Source organism: Alexandromys fortis, unplaced genomic scaffold, assembly GCF_014885135.2.
Source record: "Alexandromys fortis isolate MF-2015 unplaced genomic scaffold, M_Fortis_MF-2015_v1.1 scaffold_67, whole genome shotgun sequence".
Taxonomy (NCBI): domain Eukaryota; kingdom Metazoa; phylum Chordata; class Mammalia; order Rodentia; family Cricetidae; genus Alexandromys; species Alexandromys fortis.
The window spans coordinates 3,318,230-3,337,662 of record NW_026067945.1 but is presented as its reverse complement, the minus strand read 5'-3'; the positions used below and the strand labels follow the sequence as shown (position 1 = coordinate 3,337,662).

General features: G+C 42.3%; 2 protein-coding genes across 12 annotated transcripts in view; one reads left to right on the top strand and one right to left on the bottom strand.

The window, feature by feature from the left end:
* Window positions 1-10,679, bottom strand: part of Ttc23 (tetratricopeptide repeat domain 23) — a 64,857-nt gene extending 54,178 nt beyond the window's left edge. For 3 of the 7 annotated variants that reach the window (XR_007593007.1, XM_050149163.1, XM_050149169.1), the window contains exons 1-2: window positions 2,016-2,152; window positions 223-422 (exon numbers count right to left, since the gene is read on the bottom strand). Coding sequence is in view for 6 of the 7 variants with exons in the window: in XM_050149163.1 (XP_050005120.1) it covers window positions 223-422; window positions 2,016-2,067 (252 nt within the window). In the remaining variant the exon portion in view is untranslated. Of the gene's footprint in view, window positions 1-222; window positions 423-2,015; window positions 2,154-2,188; window positions 2,327-10,268 lie in introns of those variants that run through there. The other 4 variants (XM_050149165.1, XM_050149166.1, XM_050149168.1 and 1 more) reach the window with 4 other exon arrangements.
* Window positions 10,680-14,079: 3,400 nt separating this feature from the next.
* Lrrc28 (leucine rich repeat containing 28) overlaps window positions 14,080-19,433 on the top strand; it is a 95,299-nt gene continuing 89,945 nt past the window's right edge. For 3 of the 5 annotated variants that reach the window (XM_050149158.1, XM_050149159.1, XM_050149155.1), the window contains exons 1-2: window positions 14,225-14,360; window positions 18,130-18,357. In XM_050149158.1, coding sequence (XP_050005115.1) covers window positions 18,190-18,357 — 168 coding nt within the window. In that variant the 5' untranslated portion in view covers window positions 14,225-14,360; window positions 18,130-18,189. Of the gene's footprint in view, window positions 14,194-14,224; window positions 14,361-18,129; window positions 18,358-19,433 lie in introns of those variants that run through there. The other 2 variants (XM_050149156.1, XM_050149157.1) reach the window with 2 other exon arrangements.

Sequence of the window (19,433 nt, the reverse complement as noted above, 5' to 3'; positions counted from 1 at the left end):
GCCCCCGCCCCCCAAGACTCCTAATGATTCTGAATCCAGTTATGTTGACAATGAAGACCCGTCATTGCACCCTACACTCATACTAGAAGGTAGGCTCTCTCTCGAGGATTCTCTTGGATCTCACGCCTGACGTTAGAAATGTAGTCCCATCACCCTGCTTCTCATGCTTGTGATGAGGGCTCAGCTCTCAGAGAGCAGGTGAGTGACCTCAAGGCTCCTTACCTCATGGTTGCTCAAGTGGGACTTTGCTTTCTCTTCGCACAGGTGGAGCTTCTCTCGCGGGGGCTGGAACAGCGCGGTCTGGAGCAGCTTGTTCGGGACCCTCTTCTTCGCAGTGTCGCTGACAGCAGCAATGACTTCGTCAAGGTGGTTGGACATGGGGACCTCCTGTGATTCTTGCATATTCTCATACACATTGTCCTCTAGTTGCCAAATAAAAAAGAAAGGTGTCAGGTGGCCATTTTCGGAGCCACTTTTTTTTTAAAAAAAAAAATCACATTGTTTTCTCTAGAACTCTGGGTCAACCTCTAGGAAAATACCAACACTATGCCTATGACTTCCTTAAAATTAAAAACATTTTATCTCAAAAGGGCATGGTGGCTGGTGCAGCGTTCTTTTTAAAGTTTCAGTCTTATTTCTGCTAAGTAAAATAGAGACATCCCAACAGAAGTTACGTGAGCCCAAACGATTCATAATGAAGTTATACTGAAATGAGTACAAATGAATCGCTGAACTCCAACTGACCTCGAGGCAGAAAGTAAACGACTGTTGGTAGTCTTTAAATCTGGAGAAAATGGAGTAATTTATATATTTTTTTTTGCCTAATAACAACAACAAAACAGAACAGACCAAAAAACAACAAACCCCACAGACAGACCAAAAACGAAAATGAAATGAAAAACCAGATAAAAATGTTACAAAATTAAAAAGGTTTAAAAGAGAGGACCCCGGCAATAAGACACTGATTTTTCCCTTCTCTTCCCCATCCACTCCTCCATTTCTAGTCAGAAAAGGGCAGGCTTACATGCATATAGATAAAGTATGGCATGTCAAGTTGTAGTAAGATTAAGCACCTTGACTTTTATTAGGGCTGGACAAGGTGACCCAGTATGAGGAATAGGGTCCCAAAAGCTAGCAAAAGAGTCAGAGACAGCCCTGTTCCCACTATTAGATGTCCCACAAGAAGACCAAGCTACACAATTGTCAGATAAATGCAGAGGGCCTAGGTTGATCCCATGTAGGCTCCCTAGTTGTTGGTTCAGTCTCTGTGACCCCCTATGAGAGCCCAGGTTGATTCTGTGGGTTTTCTTGTGATGCCCTTGACAACCTGGCTTCTACAATCCTTCCCTCTCTTTAGCAGGATTCCCAGAGCTCAGCCTAATGTTTGGTTTCCATTAGTTAGTTATTGAGTGAACCTCTCTGACGACAATTGGGTGGGTACCAGTCTATGAGTATAGCAGGGCATCATTACATTGACTTTTTTTTTCTCCAGATGTGTTTGGTTCTATCCTAGATCACTGGGTGATCCAGGCTCTGTGTCCTAGTGTTCCAGGCAGTGTCAGAGGGGGGCTCACTCTCGTGGCAAGGGTCTCAGGCTGGACCAATCATTGGTTGGCCACTCCCACAATCTCTGAAGACACTTTTTTAAAAATATTTATTTATTTATTTATTTATTTATTTATTTATTTATTTATTTATTTATTTATTTATTTATTTATTTATTTATTTATACAATATTCTGTCTGTATGTCTGCAGGCCAGAAGAGGGCACCAGACCTCATTACAGATGGTTGTGAGCCACCATGTGGTTGCTGGGAATTGAACTCAGGACCTTTGGAAGAGCAGAGATGTTTAACTGCCAAAGTGTGTGTGTGCTTCTGGATGACAGGACTCATGCTGTCTGACTTGTGAAAGGACTGGAATCAGCGGCCTCGCTTTAACCACACATTTTCAGCGTTGTCTTGGGCCATGTAGGAACACCGTTAGCCTAAAGGGCTCCTCTTCAGTTCACTTACTTTGAGGTACACGCTTATCAGCAGCCGCTTTTCCTTTCTTTGTAACAGCCATGCCTGGGGCTTAAGCTTTCATTAGAAGTCAGCCCAGGCCCCATACACCTTCTCCCTGCCAGCCTTGGGCTCAACTTCACGGGCTTTTCTCAGTCTGCCTCACAACTGCCAGCCAGGCTTACCTAATCAATGGATGCTGTTCCTCCTTCCAGACCTGCCTAGTAGAGTGCCGAAACACAGGATAGGCCCCGGATCACAGTGATCAGAAGAGGACTGCAGTAGTGGACTCAATCGGCCAGTTCCAAGAGTGATGCTTAAAATATTTAATAACTGGAAGATCAGGGGATCTACTTATCTGCATAGGTGGCAATTATGCAAGAATAGGATTCTGAAGGTCCCTGATGTTCCGGCTGATAACCTTTTGGCACTGGCTTGTGGGAAAGTGTAGGGGCCTAAGGGAAGAGGGCAGGCACCCTCAGGGCAATGGCTCTTAGGAAATAACCATCATGATGGTGTCAGAGTATATGAGCTAATCCTGACCCAGATAAACACAGGGCATTGGGAAACACCACAGAAAACACAAAACACTGAGGCTAAGTAAAAAGTGAAACAGAAAATATGATTAAACCCACAATGACTCCAGGAACTATAGTAATAATTTAAGCTATTAATATAAACTTAAGTTCGGGCCCAGGTAGCTCCAGTGGTAAGTGAATCCATAAAAAAAGAAGGAGGAGGAGGAGGAGAAAAGAAGAAGAAGAAGAAGAAGAAAAAGAAAAAGAAGAAGAAGAAGATTTTGAAAATCTCTATATGAAGTAGGACAGAAACATAATATACAGCAAATCAGTATCTTTCTGTAAGCGTATATTGAACCTCAGATGTAGTAACATAGATAAAGGACTATTTGGTGGCCCAAAAGGTTTATTAAGAGAATGGATGCCAGGCGATGGTGGCACACGCCTTAATTCGCAGAAATCATGAGGCAGAGGCATGTGCATGTCTCTGAGTTCAAAACCAGCCTGGTTTACAAAGTGAGTTCTAGGCTAGCCAAGGATACACAGAGAAACTCTGTCTTTGAAAAACGAATAAACAAACAAAAAAATAAAATAAAATAAATGTGCTATGTACTATATTCACAGGGAAGAAAACCACTTCTTGGGGCTGGAGAGATGGCTCAGTGGTTAAGAGCACTGTCTACCCTTCCAAAGGTCCTGAGTTCAATTCCTAGCAACCACATGGTGGCTCACAACTATCTGTAATGAGATCTGGTGCCCTCTTCTGGCCTGCAGGTGTACATGCAGACAGAATACTGAGAATGCTGTATACATAATAAATAAATAAATAAATAAATAAATAAATAAATAAATAAATAAATAAATAAATATTTTTTAAAACAAAAAAAGAAAACCACTTCTTCATTGTGATAGGTGAAAATAGTTTTTTCTATTCTTATTTTATTTTTTTAAAAATGGGTGTGAATATGTATGTGTGTGGTACATGTGTAAGTATGTGTTTGTGTGAATGTGTGTGTGTGTGTCTGTGTGTGTATGGAGGGTAGAGATTGATGCTCTGTGTCTTCCTGAATCACTTTCCACCTTATTTTTTGAGACATGATCTCTCCAGGACTTCAGACTTGACTGGTTAGACCAGTTGGCCAGTGATTGAAGGATCCATCTGTCTCCCCTTCCCCAGCTCTGGGAATACCCAGGGAGCCACCACAGTAGGCCTTTTACACGTGAGCTGGGGATCCAAACTCAGGCCTTACTTGGAAAGCCAGGCTCTCGTCTGTATGGCCCCTCATCCCCAGGTCCAGAGTCTTGTTACGTAGTCCAGTCTGGCCTCAACAATCCTCGTGCCTGCATTTCCCATGTCCTGAGAATATGGGCATCTGCCAGCGTGCCTGACAAGTTAACATGGCGACTGAATGCTCTCCTCTTATGACAGAAAACAGAAAGGATGTTTTCTTAGCACCTGTGTTCAAGATTGAATTCTGATCAGAGTAACTAGGCAAGACAATTAAAGGCAAGCAGACTGGAAAGGAAGAAACAACTTATTATGGCATGATCCTGTATGCAGAAAGAAGCCTAAGGAATCCAGGGACAAGGAATAAGAAAACTCCTACTAGCACTGCTAAATACATTTAGTAAGTTCATATATACAACAGATATACAACAGAAATAAACTATATATATATATATTTTTTTTTTTTGAGGCAGGGTTTTTCTGTGCAGCTTTGGAGCCTGTTCTGGAACTCGCTCTGTAGCCCAGGATGGCCTCGAACTCGGAGAGATTCACCTGCCTCTGCCTCCTGAGTGCTGGGATTAAAGGTGTGCACCACCACCACCTGGCTCTCCCATTATTTCTATTCTGACTTTTTATTACTTATACATTTGTTTGTTAAGACAGCATGTCACCACACAGCCCGGGCTGGCCTGGAACAAAACTCTGCCAAGCAGGCCGGGGTTGAACTTGTATTGATCCTCATATCTGCCTCCCAAATGCTGGATTACTGGTATGCACCACCATGCCATTGGCATGTTTGTTTCCTTTTTTCTCCTCCCCCTCTATCTTATGTGGTATGTGCAGCTCTGGGCACTCCCGGAGGCCAGAGGTCAGCCTCAGAGTTACTCACACTGGTTTTCATTGTTGTGTCTTGAGACGTTGTCTCTCACTGGGACCTGAGCCATGCCTCAGGTTCCTGAGTGCTAGGACCTAGGGATGCCCCAGAAGGCCTGACTTCAAAGATTACATTTATATATGCTAACGATATATAACCTGAAAATGAAACTAAGGAAATGTGGCTATTAACAATAGCAAAACAAAAAACAAACAAATAAAAACCACCTTATGAATAAATGTAATGAAATTGGGTTGAACCAAGGGTTCATATTTGAATGCTAGGTCCCCAAGCTATGGAACTATTTTGAAGACTGTGGAGCTTTGAGAAGGTGGGTGTGGTGTGGGTGGTGGAAGTAGGCCACCGAGGAGTGGAGCTTTAAGGCTATAACCGCCCTGGATTCCAGCCTGGTTTCTCTGCTTCCTGCCTGCTGCCAAATGAGAGGCCTTTCATGCTCCTGCTTCCTCTGCTGCAATGGGATGAAACCGTGCACCCAATGGGCTGACCTCTTTCATCTTTTAAGTTGCTTCTGTCAGGCATTCAGTTCTTGCTCTGTGAAAGTAACTAATAGATGACATGCACTGAAAATTAAGTAAATTAAAGAAAGTTTAGCTATCTGGAGAAACATCCCCCTTTCGTAACGAGAGGCTTCCGTGTCTTCACACTGATCTGGAGATTTGAAACAACACCTATCAAAATATTAATGGTCTCTTTTTCTTTGCATAAGTTGACAAATTTGTACTTAAATTCATATGGAAATGCAAGAAACTCAAACTAGATTAAACAATCCTTAGAAATGGAGAAAGCTAGGTAATAAGTACTTGGAATTTTAAAAGTAGCTATTAATATAAAAGTTTTAAAAAGTCAGCCAGGAGCTGGGTGGTGTTGGTGTACACCTTTAATCCCAGCACTTGGGAGGCAGAGGCGGGCGAATCTCTGTGAGTTCAAGGCCAGCCTGGTCTACAGAGTGCGTTCTGTGAGTTAGCCAGGGCTGCACAGAGAAACCTTATCTCAAAAACAAAACAAAACAAAAGTCAGCCAGGTATGGTAGCACGAATCTGTAATAGCAAAACTTGGGAAGGTAAGTCAGGAGGACCATGAGTTTACATCAGCCTGGACCACACAGTAAAAAAACCCTGTCCCAACCAGGCAAGTGAGCCAACCGAAAAACAAAACAAGAGGCCCTAACAAACCTACAGTAATCAAAAACTGCTGTAGAAGCAAAGTGCAGTACTGCATTCCCAAACTGTCGTGCCCAGAATGGTGACCACAGAAAAAAATGTCCTAGATTCTCGACATTTGCTGGGGGAGTAGATATTATGTCCCCATCAGGTAAACAATGTAATTGTGTCAGAGGATCATGTGAGTCATCTTGATTGTGGTGATCACCATAGAAGCTGCAGGTATAGCAAAACAGCTTTTGAGGAAGACACTGACAAACATGCCAGACTGGATGGCGACAAGCCCACGAGGCCTCAGTCCTGCACAGAGAGCTATAGGCAACTGAGGAAAGCTAGGAGCAGGAGAGGAAGGGCATTATCAATTTGTCATCCAGGGCAAACAGTCAACCCTGAAATATACATAAATAGACATCATATGGACTCAACAAGTTATATTTAGGAATATCTACGTGTATACATACATACACAACATTTACATATACACATGCAATAACAATGATGCAAAAAGATAACGCATATGAAGAACAGAAAAGGATGTACAGGAGGCTTCTGAGGGAGAAAAGACAAGGGAGAAATACTGTGATTAAAATACAATCTCGAAAATAAAGGACAAAAAGTTATATAAAAAAAAAACACCTTGTACAACTTGTAAGATTTTAGTTTGTCAAACACAGTTCAGTTATTTTCTCCAGTGTCAGCCATCAAGCCCAGGGACTTGTTTTTCTTTTTTCTTTCTTTTTTTTNTGTTCCAAGACAGGGTTTCTCTGTAGTTTTGGAGCCTGTCCTGGAACTAGCTCTTGTAGACCAGGCTGGTCTCGAACTCACAGAGATCCGCCTGCCTCTGCCTCCCGAGTGCTGGGATTAAAGGCGTGCGCCACCACTGCCCGTCTTAAGCCCAGGGACTTGTGCATTCCGCCACCCCCGAAAGGTGCCAAGATACTGCAAAGCCAGAAAGAACAGTCTTCTCAGTAAAGGATGTCAGAACTGGAGAGGCATACGCAGAGAAGGAAGGTGGATTTCACATCATACATAAAGGTTAACTCCAAGCACAGCAGAGACCTAAATCTGGGAGCTAAAACTACAAAACTCTGACCAAACACTGGAGTAAACCGTCATGAGCTTGGATCCCCTGGACACAAGCTAAGGTACAACTGAGAGAAGGGGAGAGGGATTAACTGGACTTTACCAACAGTAAAATCTTATTGCTTTAAAGGTAAATGCTAAAGACAACCTAAAGGATGAGGGAATAAGAAAAAATATTTATAATTCGACCACAATGTGACAACACAATTAAAAATGAGGCCAAATATTTGATAAGCATTTTTAACAAGGAAAATAGAAGGATAGCTAAGAAGCACATATGACTAACATCATCAGTCATTATCAAAAGCACAAGGAGCTACCGATTCATATTCACCAAATTTTGCCAACAACACCAATAAACATGGACATAAGGAGCAGTGGCGAGGATGTGGAGAAGCAGGTACTCTCACATGCTCCTGGTGAGAAGGTGAAGGGGTGCGGTTACCTCCTTCGAGGGTTAGACACAGTGTTCCTTTGTGACTCATGCATCTCCTTGTTGGCAAATACGGTTCAGTTGAAGAACATATCCATACAAAAACTTATACACATCTTCCTAGAAGGGGTAGTCGTAATAGCTAAACACTGAAAGTATTCCAAATCTCTGTGAACTCCCAATGGATAAACAGAAAGTGGCATCACCATATCATGGAGAATCTTGATTAGCACAGATCTTGGAATGGATATATGTAAATATCATATATATGTATATACATTTGTGTATATACAGTGTGTGTGTGTGTGTGTGTGTGTGTGTGTGTGTGTGTGAGTGATCCATCGGGCCTTAAAGTTCATGGATCACATTGTAGATGAAATTTCATGTCTTTTACATCAATCCCCTTCTCTGGGATAGGGCCATCATCACATTCCTTGTGAAACTGGACAACTTCTTTGTTCTTAGTACCATAAATGTGCATTCACTAAAAATATTATCTATACATTTTAATACAAGATCCAAATAGTAGAAACACTGTCATAGTAATTAAACCCCTACAAAGGAACTTAATCTAGGGCCTCATGCATACGAGGCAAGCATTCTACCACTGAAAAAACGTTTCTAGCCCTTAAAATTGTATTTAGTTTACAAGTCAAATTCATTGCATAAGTATCCTTCCATTATTTTTCTTGACTCTGTATGTAAGGAATGCCAAAATCCTCAGGGGAAAAGCTGATAACAGCTGGAGGAAGCCAGGACTGAGGTGGCCATGGATACAGTAACAAATGAACTCCTTCAATGCACACGGACTTGGTTTAAAGGATGGAGCAATAAAGGCACAGAGAAAGACCGGATGTATGAGTGAGTGTATGTATGGGTGGATTATGACACTGGCACCTGTGTTAAAGTGGTGTTTTTATTTTGCCACATTTCTTTGTTTCTCTAACATCCCAAGGGCTGGACTATTTAAAGGATTTACATGGATAACGTTTGGTAAGTATTGGAGATGGTTACTTGATAAGGGGACATTGTCTCAGAGTCTATTGGGACTTGCTCTTGTAGACCAGACTAGCCTCGAACTCACAGAGGTCGGCCTGCTTTCTACCTCCGGAGTGTTGGGATTAAAGGAGTGCGCCACCACCACCCAGCTCAAAGTCTGTTTCTAAAGTTAGAGATTCCTCCTCTCCCCTTTGTAGTGTGGATAGGTCAGCTTGCTATAGAGACACCCACACTAGGGCTAAGTCATGGAAGCAGCATAGGTGCCCATCGAAGAACCACCCAACGAGGAAAAGGTATACAACAGCTTTATTCGGTTATAAAGAATGAATTTATGTCATCTGCAGGAAAATGGATGGAGCCAACGAGCATGTTAAGAGAAATAAGCGAGTCTTTCAAAGTCAAACCTGACAAGTTTTCTCTCCGTGTAGAACTAGGAGGGAAAGGGGCACAGAAAGAAACGGGAAACTTAGATACATGGAAGGAGAAAAGGGGATAGAGGAGGAAATAAAATGAAAAATGACAAAAATGATCAAAGCAGATTATTTACCTCTATGGAGATGTAAGGGAACCCCAGTTTCAGACTTTTTTTTTTCTAATAAAAAAAAAGGAGCTACCGATGGGCATCTTAGGATATGTGAGCTTCAGGTTCTTTGAGTCAGTTTTGGTGCAAGGGTGTAGATATGTCCCCGAAGCACTTTGCTCTTTGCAGGAGATATCCTTCACTCTCTCTGCTTTCACAAAGCTGAGCAGAGGTTCATGGGGTATCACAGCAGCCCCCTGTGGAGAACTGAGTTTTGTCCCAGACACAGCTCAAGTGACACTTCCTGTAGTGGCTTTTCGTGGCATTTGGTTAGGGGTAGAAATTCCTTTAGAGCAGTTCAGTATAATCATGAAAAACACGTTCAAAGGAAGAACGAATCCGGTGGGAACAGAAATCACCCTAGTGTTTTCCTTATATCACAACCACCACACCTGGTGACACACATTCAGAGTGCCAAATTAAAACGCTCAGCGCTTTTTCAACGGCCACAAGGAAATGTATCAGGATTTAGGTAAACCAACAAGGGTAAATAAAGACACTTAAGCACAATGTCTCAAGAGATGTGGCAGCAAATTTGTATGTCAATTTATTACAGAGCTCTGGCCTCTGCCCTGGTGCAACCTTAAACTGCGATGCCAATCTTCTTACTGAAAATCCACAACCGAACTCCTTCCTTCTAGTGGCTGGTTCTTCATGTAACTTCCTGTTCTTTTTCAAAATAAAGCATTATTATCATTTTAACCAAGGTTCTCAATGAACCTCTTGCTGCAGTGAGAGCCAGCTCTGCTCAGGCTGCAGCACTCCTGTGGGATGCTACTTCCCTTCTGTCCCTGTTGAAAATCTGCTAACAGGTACCAGCGCTAAGTTCTTCCTGAAGCTCCTGATGCTTCTAGCATCTGCCATGGTTACCAGCACATTGAAAACATGTGGATGCTTTCACTGAAAATCTCTGAGCCCCATTTGCCCAGACCTTGGTGTGATCTTCTGGAGTTTTACTGTTTTATGTCCTTCTAGGCGAACTAAGAGCAACAATGTAAGAAGCAGTTATTCTAATGTATTCCCAAGCCTTATATCTTAATATTAATTAAATATCTTTTCTTGGGAGAATTCATCTGCTCGCTGATGCTGATGTTGCATATGCCAAAATTATGTTTGGCTTGGTCACAGGCAAATCCATCCTTCAACTTCCCACTTTACAAATATTTGTTCAGTTTGAGTTCAAAGTCAACAGTGATTTTTCTTCTCTAAATAGATGGCTTGTGTATTATGTCTGTTATCATACTGCACAGATACAATATCCATTTGATTAAAAATTGTAATATAAAATGTCTAAATCCACATTAAAGCAGCAATAGCAGCAAAGCACATTTTCTTGAAGCAAAAATAATCTACAATTAATCTTGCTTACCTTGCAAAACTCCACTGATAACCTGGGGATCGCGTTTCCAACTTCATTCTAAAGAGAAAAGAACTCTGAAAACTCCCCCTTCCCGCCCTCAGATGGCGTCCGTGTTTTCTCTCGACGTGCCCTTAAAACTAGCAAAACAACAAATTAAGAACAACCTGGAAAGTTTCTAAACTCTCTGCCTCCAGCTTTGTCGTAAAATCCTTTGTCAGATTACACAGTCGGAGGGGGTGAAACTCCGTTTCCTTTCACAGTTCTTTTGACCATCTGCTTTGCCTGTCTGGCCCCCTCTGTAACATTTTGACGATTTTACAGCCGGATAACCATCAACAAGTCTGAATAGAATGGTTTCATCCAAACTGAGAACAGCCTTTGTCCATAAAGAAACCCAATATTTTACAAAATTCCAGGCCAAAGAATGAATGATAGAGCCTTCACCAATAGGGAGTGGAGAAAAGAATTTTGTCAAACTTTGTAATCCAATCCTTGGGAGCCAGAGGTGGGAATTTTAGATGGGGGCAGTCTTTTCCTTGGAATTTTCTTAAAGTGGTATCACTGACTTGTTGAAGTTAAAAATTGCCACAGGTTGTTAAAACATCCAATTAGTTTCTCCTGTTTTAAGTCCAATAAAAATATGTAAATCGATACTCCACAAACTTAGTGACTTCTAACAGTGATTATACTATCAATACAGGAATTTTAACGTCAATTTGGGGAAGAAGTAAAAACTATTTTAGCATGATTCATTCTTCACAGGCAACTTTCGAACGCTAATATGCTAAATTTAATTCTCTTAAAAATGAAAATCAAAATTTAGAGGCTTACATTAATTCAAAATGTTTTTCTACTATTAATCTTTTTGTGACAATATGTTACACACACACGAGAGAGAGAGAGAGAGAGAGAGAGAGAGAGAGAGAGAGAGAAAGAGAGAGAGAGATTATAATTAAATCATCTCCCACTTTCTTTCCTCCTGACCAAGCCTCCTAGGTATCCCTCCCTCTCTCTCTTTAAAATTAATGGTCTTTTATTATTTTATTTTTACGTGCACACATAGCATGTGTGTGTGTATGTGTGTGTTTGTTTAAGGGCTGACCATTTGGTATTAGATAAGCAAATTGGGCAAATTGGTGTGCTCTTCTGGGGATTACTTTCTCCCAATCTCAGCTTTCTTTAGTTGCCTGTAGTTTTTTGCATAGCGTTGAGGCCTCTTGAGCTTTCTGTAGTTGATGTTAGCCTGACTATTGGTGCAGTCCTCATTCAGGTCATGTTTAGGCAGCTACGTCGGTGAGACTTTATGTACAGATGTAGTTTCAAACATTTCTAGGAGACACAGTTTCAGCAAACTCTGTTCCTCTGGCTATTACAATCTTTCTGCCTTCTTCCACAGTGATCGCTAAGCCTTAGGAGTTGTGTAATACAAGTATTGGTTGTGTCTTGGCTCTACAATGGGATTGCTTGTGGTTTTCTATAATGGTCTCCAAAAGATGCAAAGGGCAGTTTCCTTGATGAGGCTTGAGGATTACTAGGCTATTACACTTACGAAGCTAGACCCCAGAGAAAGACAACTAGAATATTTTTATTTTTGAGAACTTCACATAATAATGCATTTCGATTAAATTCACTCTCCACTGCTCTCATTGTCCCAGATCTACTTCCTTGTTTTCTCTCCCCCTCTTCTTTTTAAATCAATGCCCTGCCCTTATACCCCCGTATACTCCGGATGGGGGGGCCAGTCACGGGGGCAAGGTCTACCTACCAAAAGTAACATCTTAAAAGGAAACCAACTCTCCTCCCCCAGAAGCCACCAACTGTGAGCTGGGGTGGAGGGCTGGTGAACCCCTTCCTCTTCCATGCTAAAATGTTGACTGGCTTGATCCTGCGCAGACAACCACAGTTACCATCCACTTAAATGAATGCAGAGGACCTGCTGTGGTCCTCCCTGACCTCTGCCTTGTATCTTTCGGCTCCCTCTTCTGCAATGGTCCCCCAGCCTGGGAGATAGGGAGACTTGGACGTGGGGGTGTCCTATTTGTGGCTAGCACTCCATAGATACTTATTTGATCAGTTGTGAGTTATGTTAACTACCACCCACTGCAAAAAGCAACTTCTCTGCTGAGGTCAGAGAGAACTGCAAGTCTTATTAGTGGAGTTGATCCTTAATGCACCAATGATTTTTAATTTTACACTAACTATAGTTTTCCTTTAAATCTGGGTGTTCGGGGGAATATTAAAGTATTAAACTCCTCTCAAAAGTTTTAATAAACATAGGATATATATTATGCCATATACTTCAATAACTCCTTAAGATTGAATTAAATAATAAATAATTTATATTTTATTTTGGAACTGTTACTATTTTTAATTTAACTGTTTTCTGAGTTATTCACTTCTAAGAGTAGTTAAGCTATCATGAAAGTAGTGCATTTGAAAGTTGAAGATGATTTGGTGGTCCTAGTGCAGGCCTTTAATCCCAGCACTTGGGAGGAAGACTCAGGCTGATCTCTGTGAGTATGAGGTCAGCCTGGTCTACAGAGCAAGTTTCAGGACAGCCAAGACTACACAATGAAATTCTGTCCCCAAAAACAAAAACAAAAAAAAGACCCTGACTCAAAATACCAAACCAAACCAAATCAATTCAAACAAAACAAAAAACCAAAAGAGAAAGTTGTTGCATCAATGTGCACGACATTTTTAAACAAGTTTTACACGCTGGGAGGTGGTGCACACACATCTTTAGTCCTAGCATTTGCGAGGCAGGGGCAGATGGATCTCTGCGAGTTTGGGGCCAGCCTGGTCTACAATGTGAGCTTCAGGACAGTCAGGGCAGTTACATAGAGAAAACCCTGTCTTAAAAGAAAAACAGACAAAACAACTTAAAAAAAAAAAAACTTCTTCCCTGGTACTAGGGACTGAATTTAGTGCCTCTACGGAACTACATACCTGCCTCCTTCTTTTTAAAATATTTGAGATAGGTTCCCATTGCCCACTAAGTTGACCTTCAAGTTGTGATCCTCCTGCCTCAACCTCGAAGTAACGGACTGCAGGGTTTTCATCCTGAAGAGGTTTTTTCGGGCTGCCTACTTTAGCCATGTTAGGGACTGCCATATTAGTTCACTAAGTTTTGATTGTCCATAGTTATTTCTCACACTGGAGCCTATGTGTGTGTTTTGTTTTATTTTTATCTACGAGACAGTGTCCCACGTAGCTGAGATTGGCCTCTAAACCCCGACCTGACTCCACCTCCAGAGCATTGGAACTCAAGCATAGAGCACCACGCCTAGGACCGCGAGTTAGAGACTGTAGTTGGCACCTCTCAGTGAGAGTCTCGAGCCCTTAAATACAGTGCTCAAGTTCTTCTTGTTGACTCGATTTACTTGCCTTATGTAAGCCCGACGGCTTCTGTTTAAATGTCAGAATGGTAGAGTAACAGTAGCCGGGATTGCTGTCAAAGCAAACGCGAGACTGCACAGCCCTTAGGACGATGCCTGGTACAGAATCGCTCCGAGTTTTATTGTTGACGTCTGTCAATGAGAGGCTGGGAGCGGAATGAATGTGTGAACGAAAAGACAGGTCAGTTACAGGCGACTCCTGAGGCTAAAATGCTAAACTGAAATGCCGCTTTCCTGCCGTGCAAACTGGAGCCGGAAGCCAGAACAGAGCCTTGGCCCGGACCCTGCAGGAAGTCGCGCTCTCGGCCAATAGACGCCTGGCTCTGAGAATAAGCGTCTCATTCCACCTGTAGTGAGGCAGCGAGAGCGGAGGCGAACTCTCGCGATGTTTTGATCTCCCGGGCACTTCTTCCCCGACCCCACTCCGTTAGGCACGCCCCTCCCCAGGCCCCGCCCTCGTAGCCCCGCCCTCCCTCTATTCCCGGACTGCCTTCCAGCGCAGCCCGGGCACCCAGCGCTGGTCAGCGGGCGCAGAGGTGAGTGTCCTGTCTCCAGGCTCACAGGTCGAGGGCACTGGCCCGGCTCCTGGCGGGGACGCTCCATTTCCGTCGCCACAGAAGCGCCCGGGCCTCTGCCAGAAGGACCACGAGCTGTCCGGCCTTGGGTCTCCACGGCTGTTCTGTCCGCAGCCCCTGGTACCCGGGTACCCTGAATCCCTACCCCTGGGCTCCCTGCTGCTGGATTCTTAGGACTAATTCTGATTGAACTAACTGAGGCAAAACCAAGACGTCTGGTACCTTTTCTCAGGGAGAAAGCAGCCTTTTACAAATGATTTTAATATACTGTTTGTAAGACCCTAATCTCCAGCGTCAAGAAGTCAGATCGTGTTGTATTCTATCAACTCAAGTACTGCAAAGTCAGTTAGGGAGTATTCTTTAAAATACTTGTGCTTAAGATGGGGGGTTTCTTAAGTTGGAAAATTGTTCTATTTGCTTCTGCTGAAAAGACATTGACGTTGGACTTTCAGAAAACTGAAGAAGTCGCTGTATAGAGTTAATACTAACTACAGTATTTACGTCAATTGTGGACAGGAGATGAAGTTGAGAGGGACAAGAAAACAGGAGGCTCTGAAAGGCTGGATTGCCAATGAGTGCATATTGGGAAAAACAAGAACATTGTTGCTGGAAGCATACATTTCATCTGTATGCACCTTATTCCCCATCTGCCTCTGTAGCGAGATGCATTCAGCCGAGCCTAATGGTGCTTTCCAGGCAGCCAGTTGCAGTTGGAGCATCAGAAAGCCATTTGGTTGTAGTGAATGGAGATTTTGGAGATAGTTCTACTTTGCAGAAGGAAAGCCTTCCATTTGTGTAATCTTTGTGTATCTCATAATGATGGCACATTGCCTACATTTTCCCTTTGTAAAAGGCTGTGTTAATAGGTAAGGTGGTACCCAGACTTTGGTGTTAGGACCACCTCTGTTGTGTTTGTGACACAGTACCTCATCTGTAACGTGGATTAGTTCATGTCTGCTGTACTGCTTGGCTGTGAGGATAAAGATCCTTATGGCAGCTAGCAAGTTTAAAGAGTCTATGAGTGAGGTCAATGGGTAGATGAAAAGTCAACCTTGGAACGGTATTCTGATTTTATCTAGTTATTAGCTGTTTGAAAGCTAAAAGTATTTAGTTATTGTAATATTACTCAGATATGCAGATATGAAGAAAACCTCTGCCCTCAGGATTTTACAGACTTGTCTAAAGTGTCAGTCAACTGATGTGTGTGTGTGTGTTTGTGTGTGTAATATATATTACAAATTGTAAAAAACTTAATAACTGGCTTGCTCTGGAAGAAAGCCAAGGAAATAATTAGTTGGGACAAGGAAGTGAGTTTTCTGTTGAAACCCGCAAAGCGAAAGAGGCAGTTTCCTGGCTAAGAGGGGAACAGCAAGCACTTGGAGAAGTTTGACAGCTCCCAGGAGTAAGAAAGCCCAGGAAGTTGGTGAATGTGTCAGAGGAGGCTGGACAGGCAGGTTGGGCCCAATGGTCAAGTGCTCTGAAAGCTTCATAAGATTTTACTTTTCTCATCTTGTCAAAAATGGAAGGGCTCATAAGGGCACAAAGTTGATAAAGTGTTTATTTAGTAAGGCATGCCCAAGAGGGAGAGATGCAATTATGTGTACATTTTCTGAGGCTCATTGCTGTAGTTGGTATGTTGGAAGCGATGAAAGTGGATACGCGGAGACCAGGAAAACAGCCGGCCAGGGCAGGAGACGGCAGTGGCTCGTGGCTTTGGCAGATGGAGCGACGTGGCTAGAATTGAGATGTATTTTGGAAAGAGAAACACTAGCTTTGTGATGGATTGAAGGAGCTGTGATGGAGAGGACAGGACCCTTCGTGACTTCCGCCTGAGCTGCTGTGTGCAGAGAAGCGTGTTTTCCTGGAGAGGCGACTGGGGGTGAACTGTAACAGCCGTCTGGGAAGGTGTGACTGACATGGACATGCCGTGAGACAGCCAAACCACTCCCAGCCGACTCAGTGGGTAATTACCCAGGAAGCTTTGTGTTCTACACAGAAGCGTGGATGCTGTCGGTCCTGTAGTTCCCGTCACTTTGTGTAAACACATATAAGATGTCCGAAGAGCAGGTGCCTGGCAATAGCGTGAGGAAGTAGATGGAATAAATATGGGAAAGCATTAAATTCGTAGATTGACCTGGAACTGTTACTGAACACTTCATAGAAAACGGCAACTGTTGTCTTCTGAGCTAAGAAATAAGAGTTTGAAAATGGCCGGGCGGTGGTGGCACACGCCTTTAATCCCAGCACTGGGGGGGGGGGGGCAGAGGCAGGCGGATCTCTGTGAGTTCGAGGCCAGCCTGGTCTACGAGAGCTAGTTCTAGGACAGGAACCAAAAAGCTACGGAGAAACCCTGTCTCGGAAAAAAAAAAAAAAAAAAAGAGTTTGAAAATGATAGAAAGTAACCCCAAAGTTACAAAACTCCGCTCGTTAAAAACCTTCATACAAATGCTCAGTGAGAATTACTTTCTTAAAGTGAATAAAACTTTGCCTTAGGAATAAGAATGAATAAGCTTATTAACATGGGAGGAAACGAAACACAAGGCTTCCCGAACTTGTCAAAGGTGGAAGGGCTCATAAGGGCATAAAAGCAAGACTCTGACACCAGTGGGTTTCAAAGCGTGAGTTCTTCACAGCGAAGCACACGATTCCAGACAGCCAGGGCTGCACAAAGAAACCCTGTCATGAAAGAAACAAGGGAGGCGGGGGCAAATGTAGCTTCATTTTTTTTTCTCAGTTTTGCGACTGGAAGAGACTTTACAATAAATTTTCAACCAACGTATAACTGCTACATCTATACAAATCACCTGAGGCCCAGAACAGTTTATAGTTGGGTTCCTGTTCCTAGTGCAGTGGTTTGGACTAGTGACTTTGGATCTCACTCTTTGCTATTTCTGATAATCTTCAAAGCTCTAAAGAGAAGGATAAAAAGCTAAGAAAGGTAGAAATGTGAAGTATTTGACAATATTTACATAGTGGAAAATAAAGGAATTAAGCTGTTAGTGAAATAAGTACAAATAATAGTTATTTTAATGTTTGAGATAAATAAAACACAAAATGCAAAATGAGACAGCTCAAAATGAAAATGGGGCCTGCTGCATTTGAGAGTTTTTTAAGCCTTTTCTTTGATTATATGCTGTACAACTCGCTTCTGGGGTCTGTGGATGCAAAGCAGTTGGTATAGAGTGCATTCTCAGTGTGAATAGAGCCCTGGGTTTGATCTCACTACTACAGAAACAAAGAGGCGTGCCCTACAACTGGAGGCAGAGACAGGAAGATCAGAATTTTAAGATCTTTGGCTATATAGCCAAGTTCTATACCAGCCTAAGATACATGAGACCCTGTCTTACAAAAATAAAACCAGAAACTGGTTTCTGTTCTCATAAAGATCCTTACCTCAAGTCCAAAAGAAAATTTCCTCTCTCCCTTCCATCCGTCCCTCCTTCCCATCCCTCTCTCCCTCCCATCCATCCCTCTCTCCCTCCCTCCCATCCCTCACTCCCTCCCTCCCATCCCTCTCTCCCTCCCTCTGGGATCTTTGAAACAGAGTTTCTCTATGTAGCATTTTCATTGTCCTGGAACTCACCTTATAGACTAGACTGGGCTTGAAATCACAGAGATCACCTGCTTCTGCCTCGAGTGCTGAGATTATAGATGTGAGTCACCACTGCCCAGCCAGTTAGGTCTTTTTCTAGTAAAAGACCTAAATATTGCTTAATCAGAGTACTCTATTATGATTTTAATGTCCCAAATACGAGCAGAAATTTTAGTTGTCACAAAAGAAGGTAGAAAGTGTAATTGTCTTTAGTGTTGGTATGTTCTGGCTCTGTAGGCCAACAGGTTTATATGCAGTGCTTGTAAGAAACCTAACAATGATATTTTTTTTTGTCCTCTTTATAGAAATGGACCAATTTTGACAAGATGTAGTGCTGCGGCGTGCCTGATCAGAGATGTTCAGTCATGGCATCCGAACTTTGTAAGACGATCTCTGTGGCCAGGCTTGAAAAGCACAAGAATTTGTTCTTAAATTACAGGAATCTGCACCACTTCCCACTGGAGTTACTGAAAGATGAAGGGCTGCAACATCTGGAGAGGCTCTACATGAAAAGGAACTCGCTCACAACCTTGGTAGAGTATTGCATTGCATTACTTCCATTTGTAGATGTGGTCCTGACCAACATGTGTTCTATTCACCCATGCTACTCAGATCAAGGGTTGCACATGCAGGCGACGGAGATGCACAGGGGATGGAGTGTGCTTGTTGCCTAAGTCCCTGCAGTTAGGCTACAGAAGGGATGTGCAGGCAAGTGAAATATCCTCATATACCCTTGAGACAGTTAGCCTTACTTCAGTCAGCAAGCACACCTCTCATGGCCTGTGCTTCTGCTTAATGACAAAGCAGCCTAGATAAAAAGGAAACCGGAGAAGACCAATAAAGCCTGACTCTGACTTGTAGGAATTAAAAAGAGAATGAGCTGAAGATTAAAAGTCTTAAGATATATTTGGGGAGTTTAATGAAGCCTTGTGTATTAACCAAAACCTTGTCAAAATCAGAGTGATCTTGTGTTGGGATATCATACGTTTGGTGGGAAAAACCTTGCTGCTGCAGCAACATTTAATTCACTTTTTGTGTTCCAAGGGAAAGCGCAAAGTCTTCCTTATAGCCTATTCTATGTAAGACAAAGAAACTATTTCAATTGGGGAAGAGAAAGTTCTAACCAGAGTTTTATTCCCACTGCTCATTATAAAATATGGTCCCCATTTTAAATGAATTTATTTTATATGGCCTTTTGTGGTTATCATTTTACCTGATTTGAATCTTTTGCTTGAATTTATGACTTAGGTTAGCCTGCTGTTTCTTTGTAATTGAACCTTTCTGTGTTTTGAACTTTCCTTAACTATCTGGAAAGTGTGCCGTACTAGTTTTATATGTGTGGATGTATTTCTGGACAAATCAGTCTATGAAAAATACCTGAAATAGAAGAGATGCACTCTAAATTGTATCTTTAGTTTATCAGTAAACGAATGGCTATGCATGTTTTTAGCACTTGACATATTGGCACAAATGTAAGGTCGAATACCTAGCTAGGTTTTTAAACTTAAAAATGTCTTATCTATACTTTCATTAGTTTTTTATAAAATATTGCTACTTTGTGATGTGAGATCATTTTTTTTTTTTTTTTTTTTTTTTTTTTGGTTTTTTT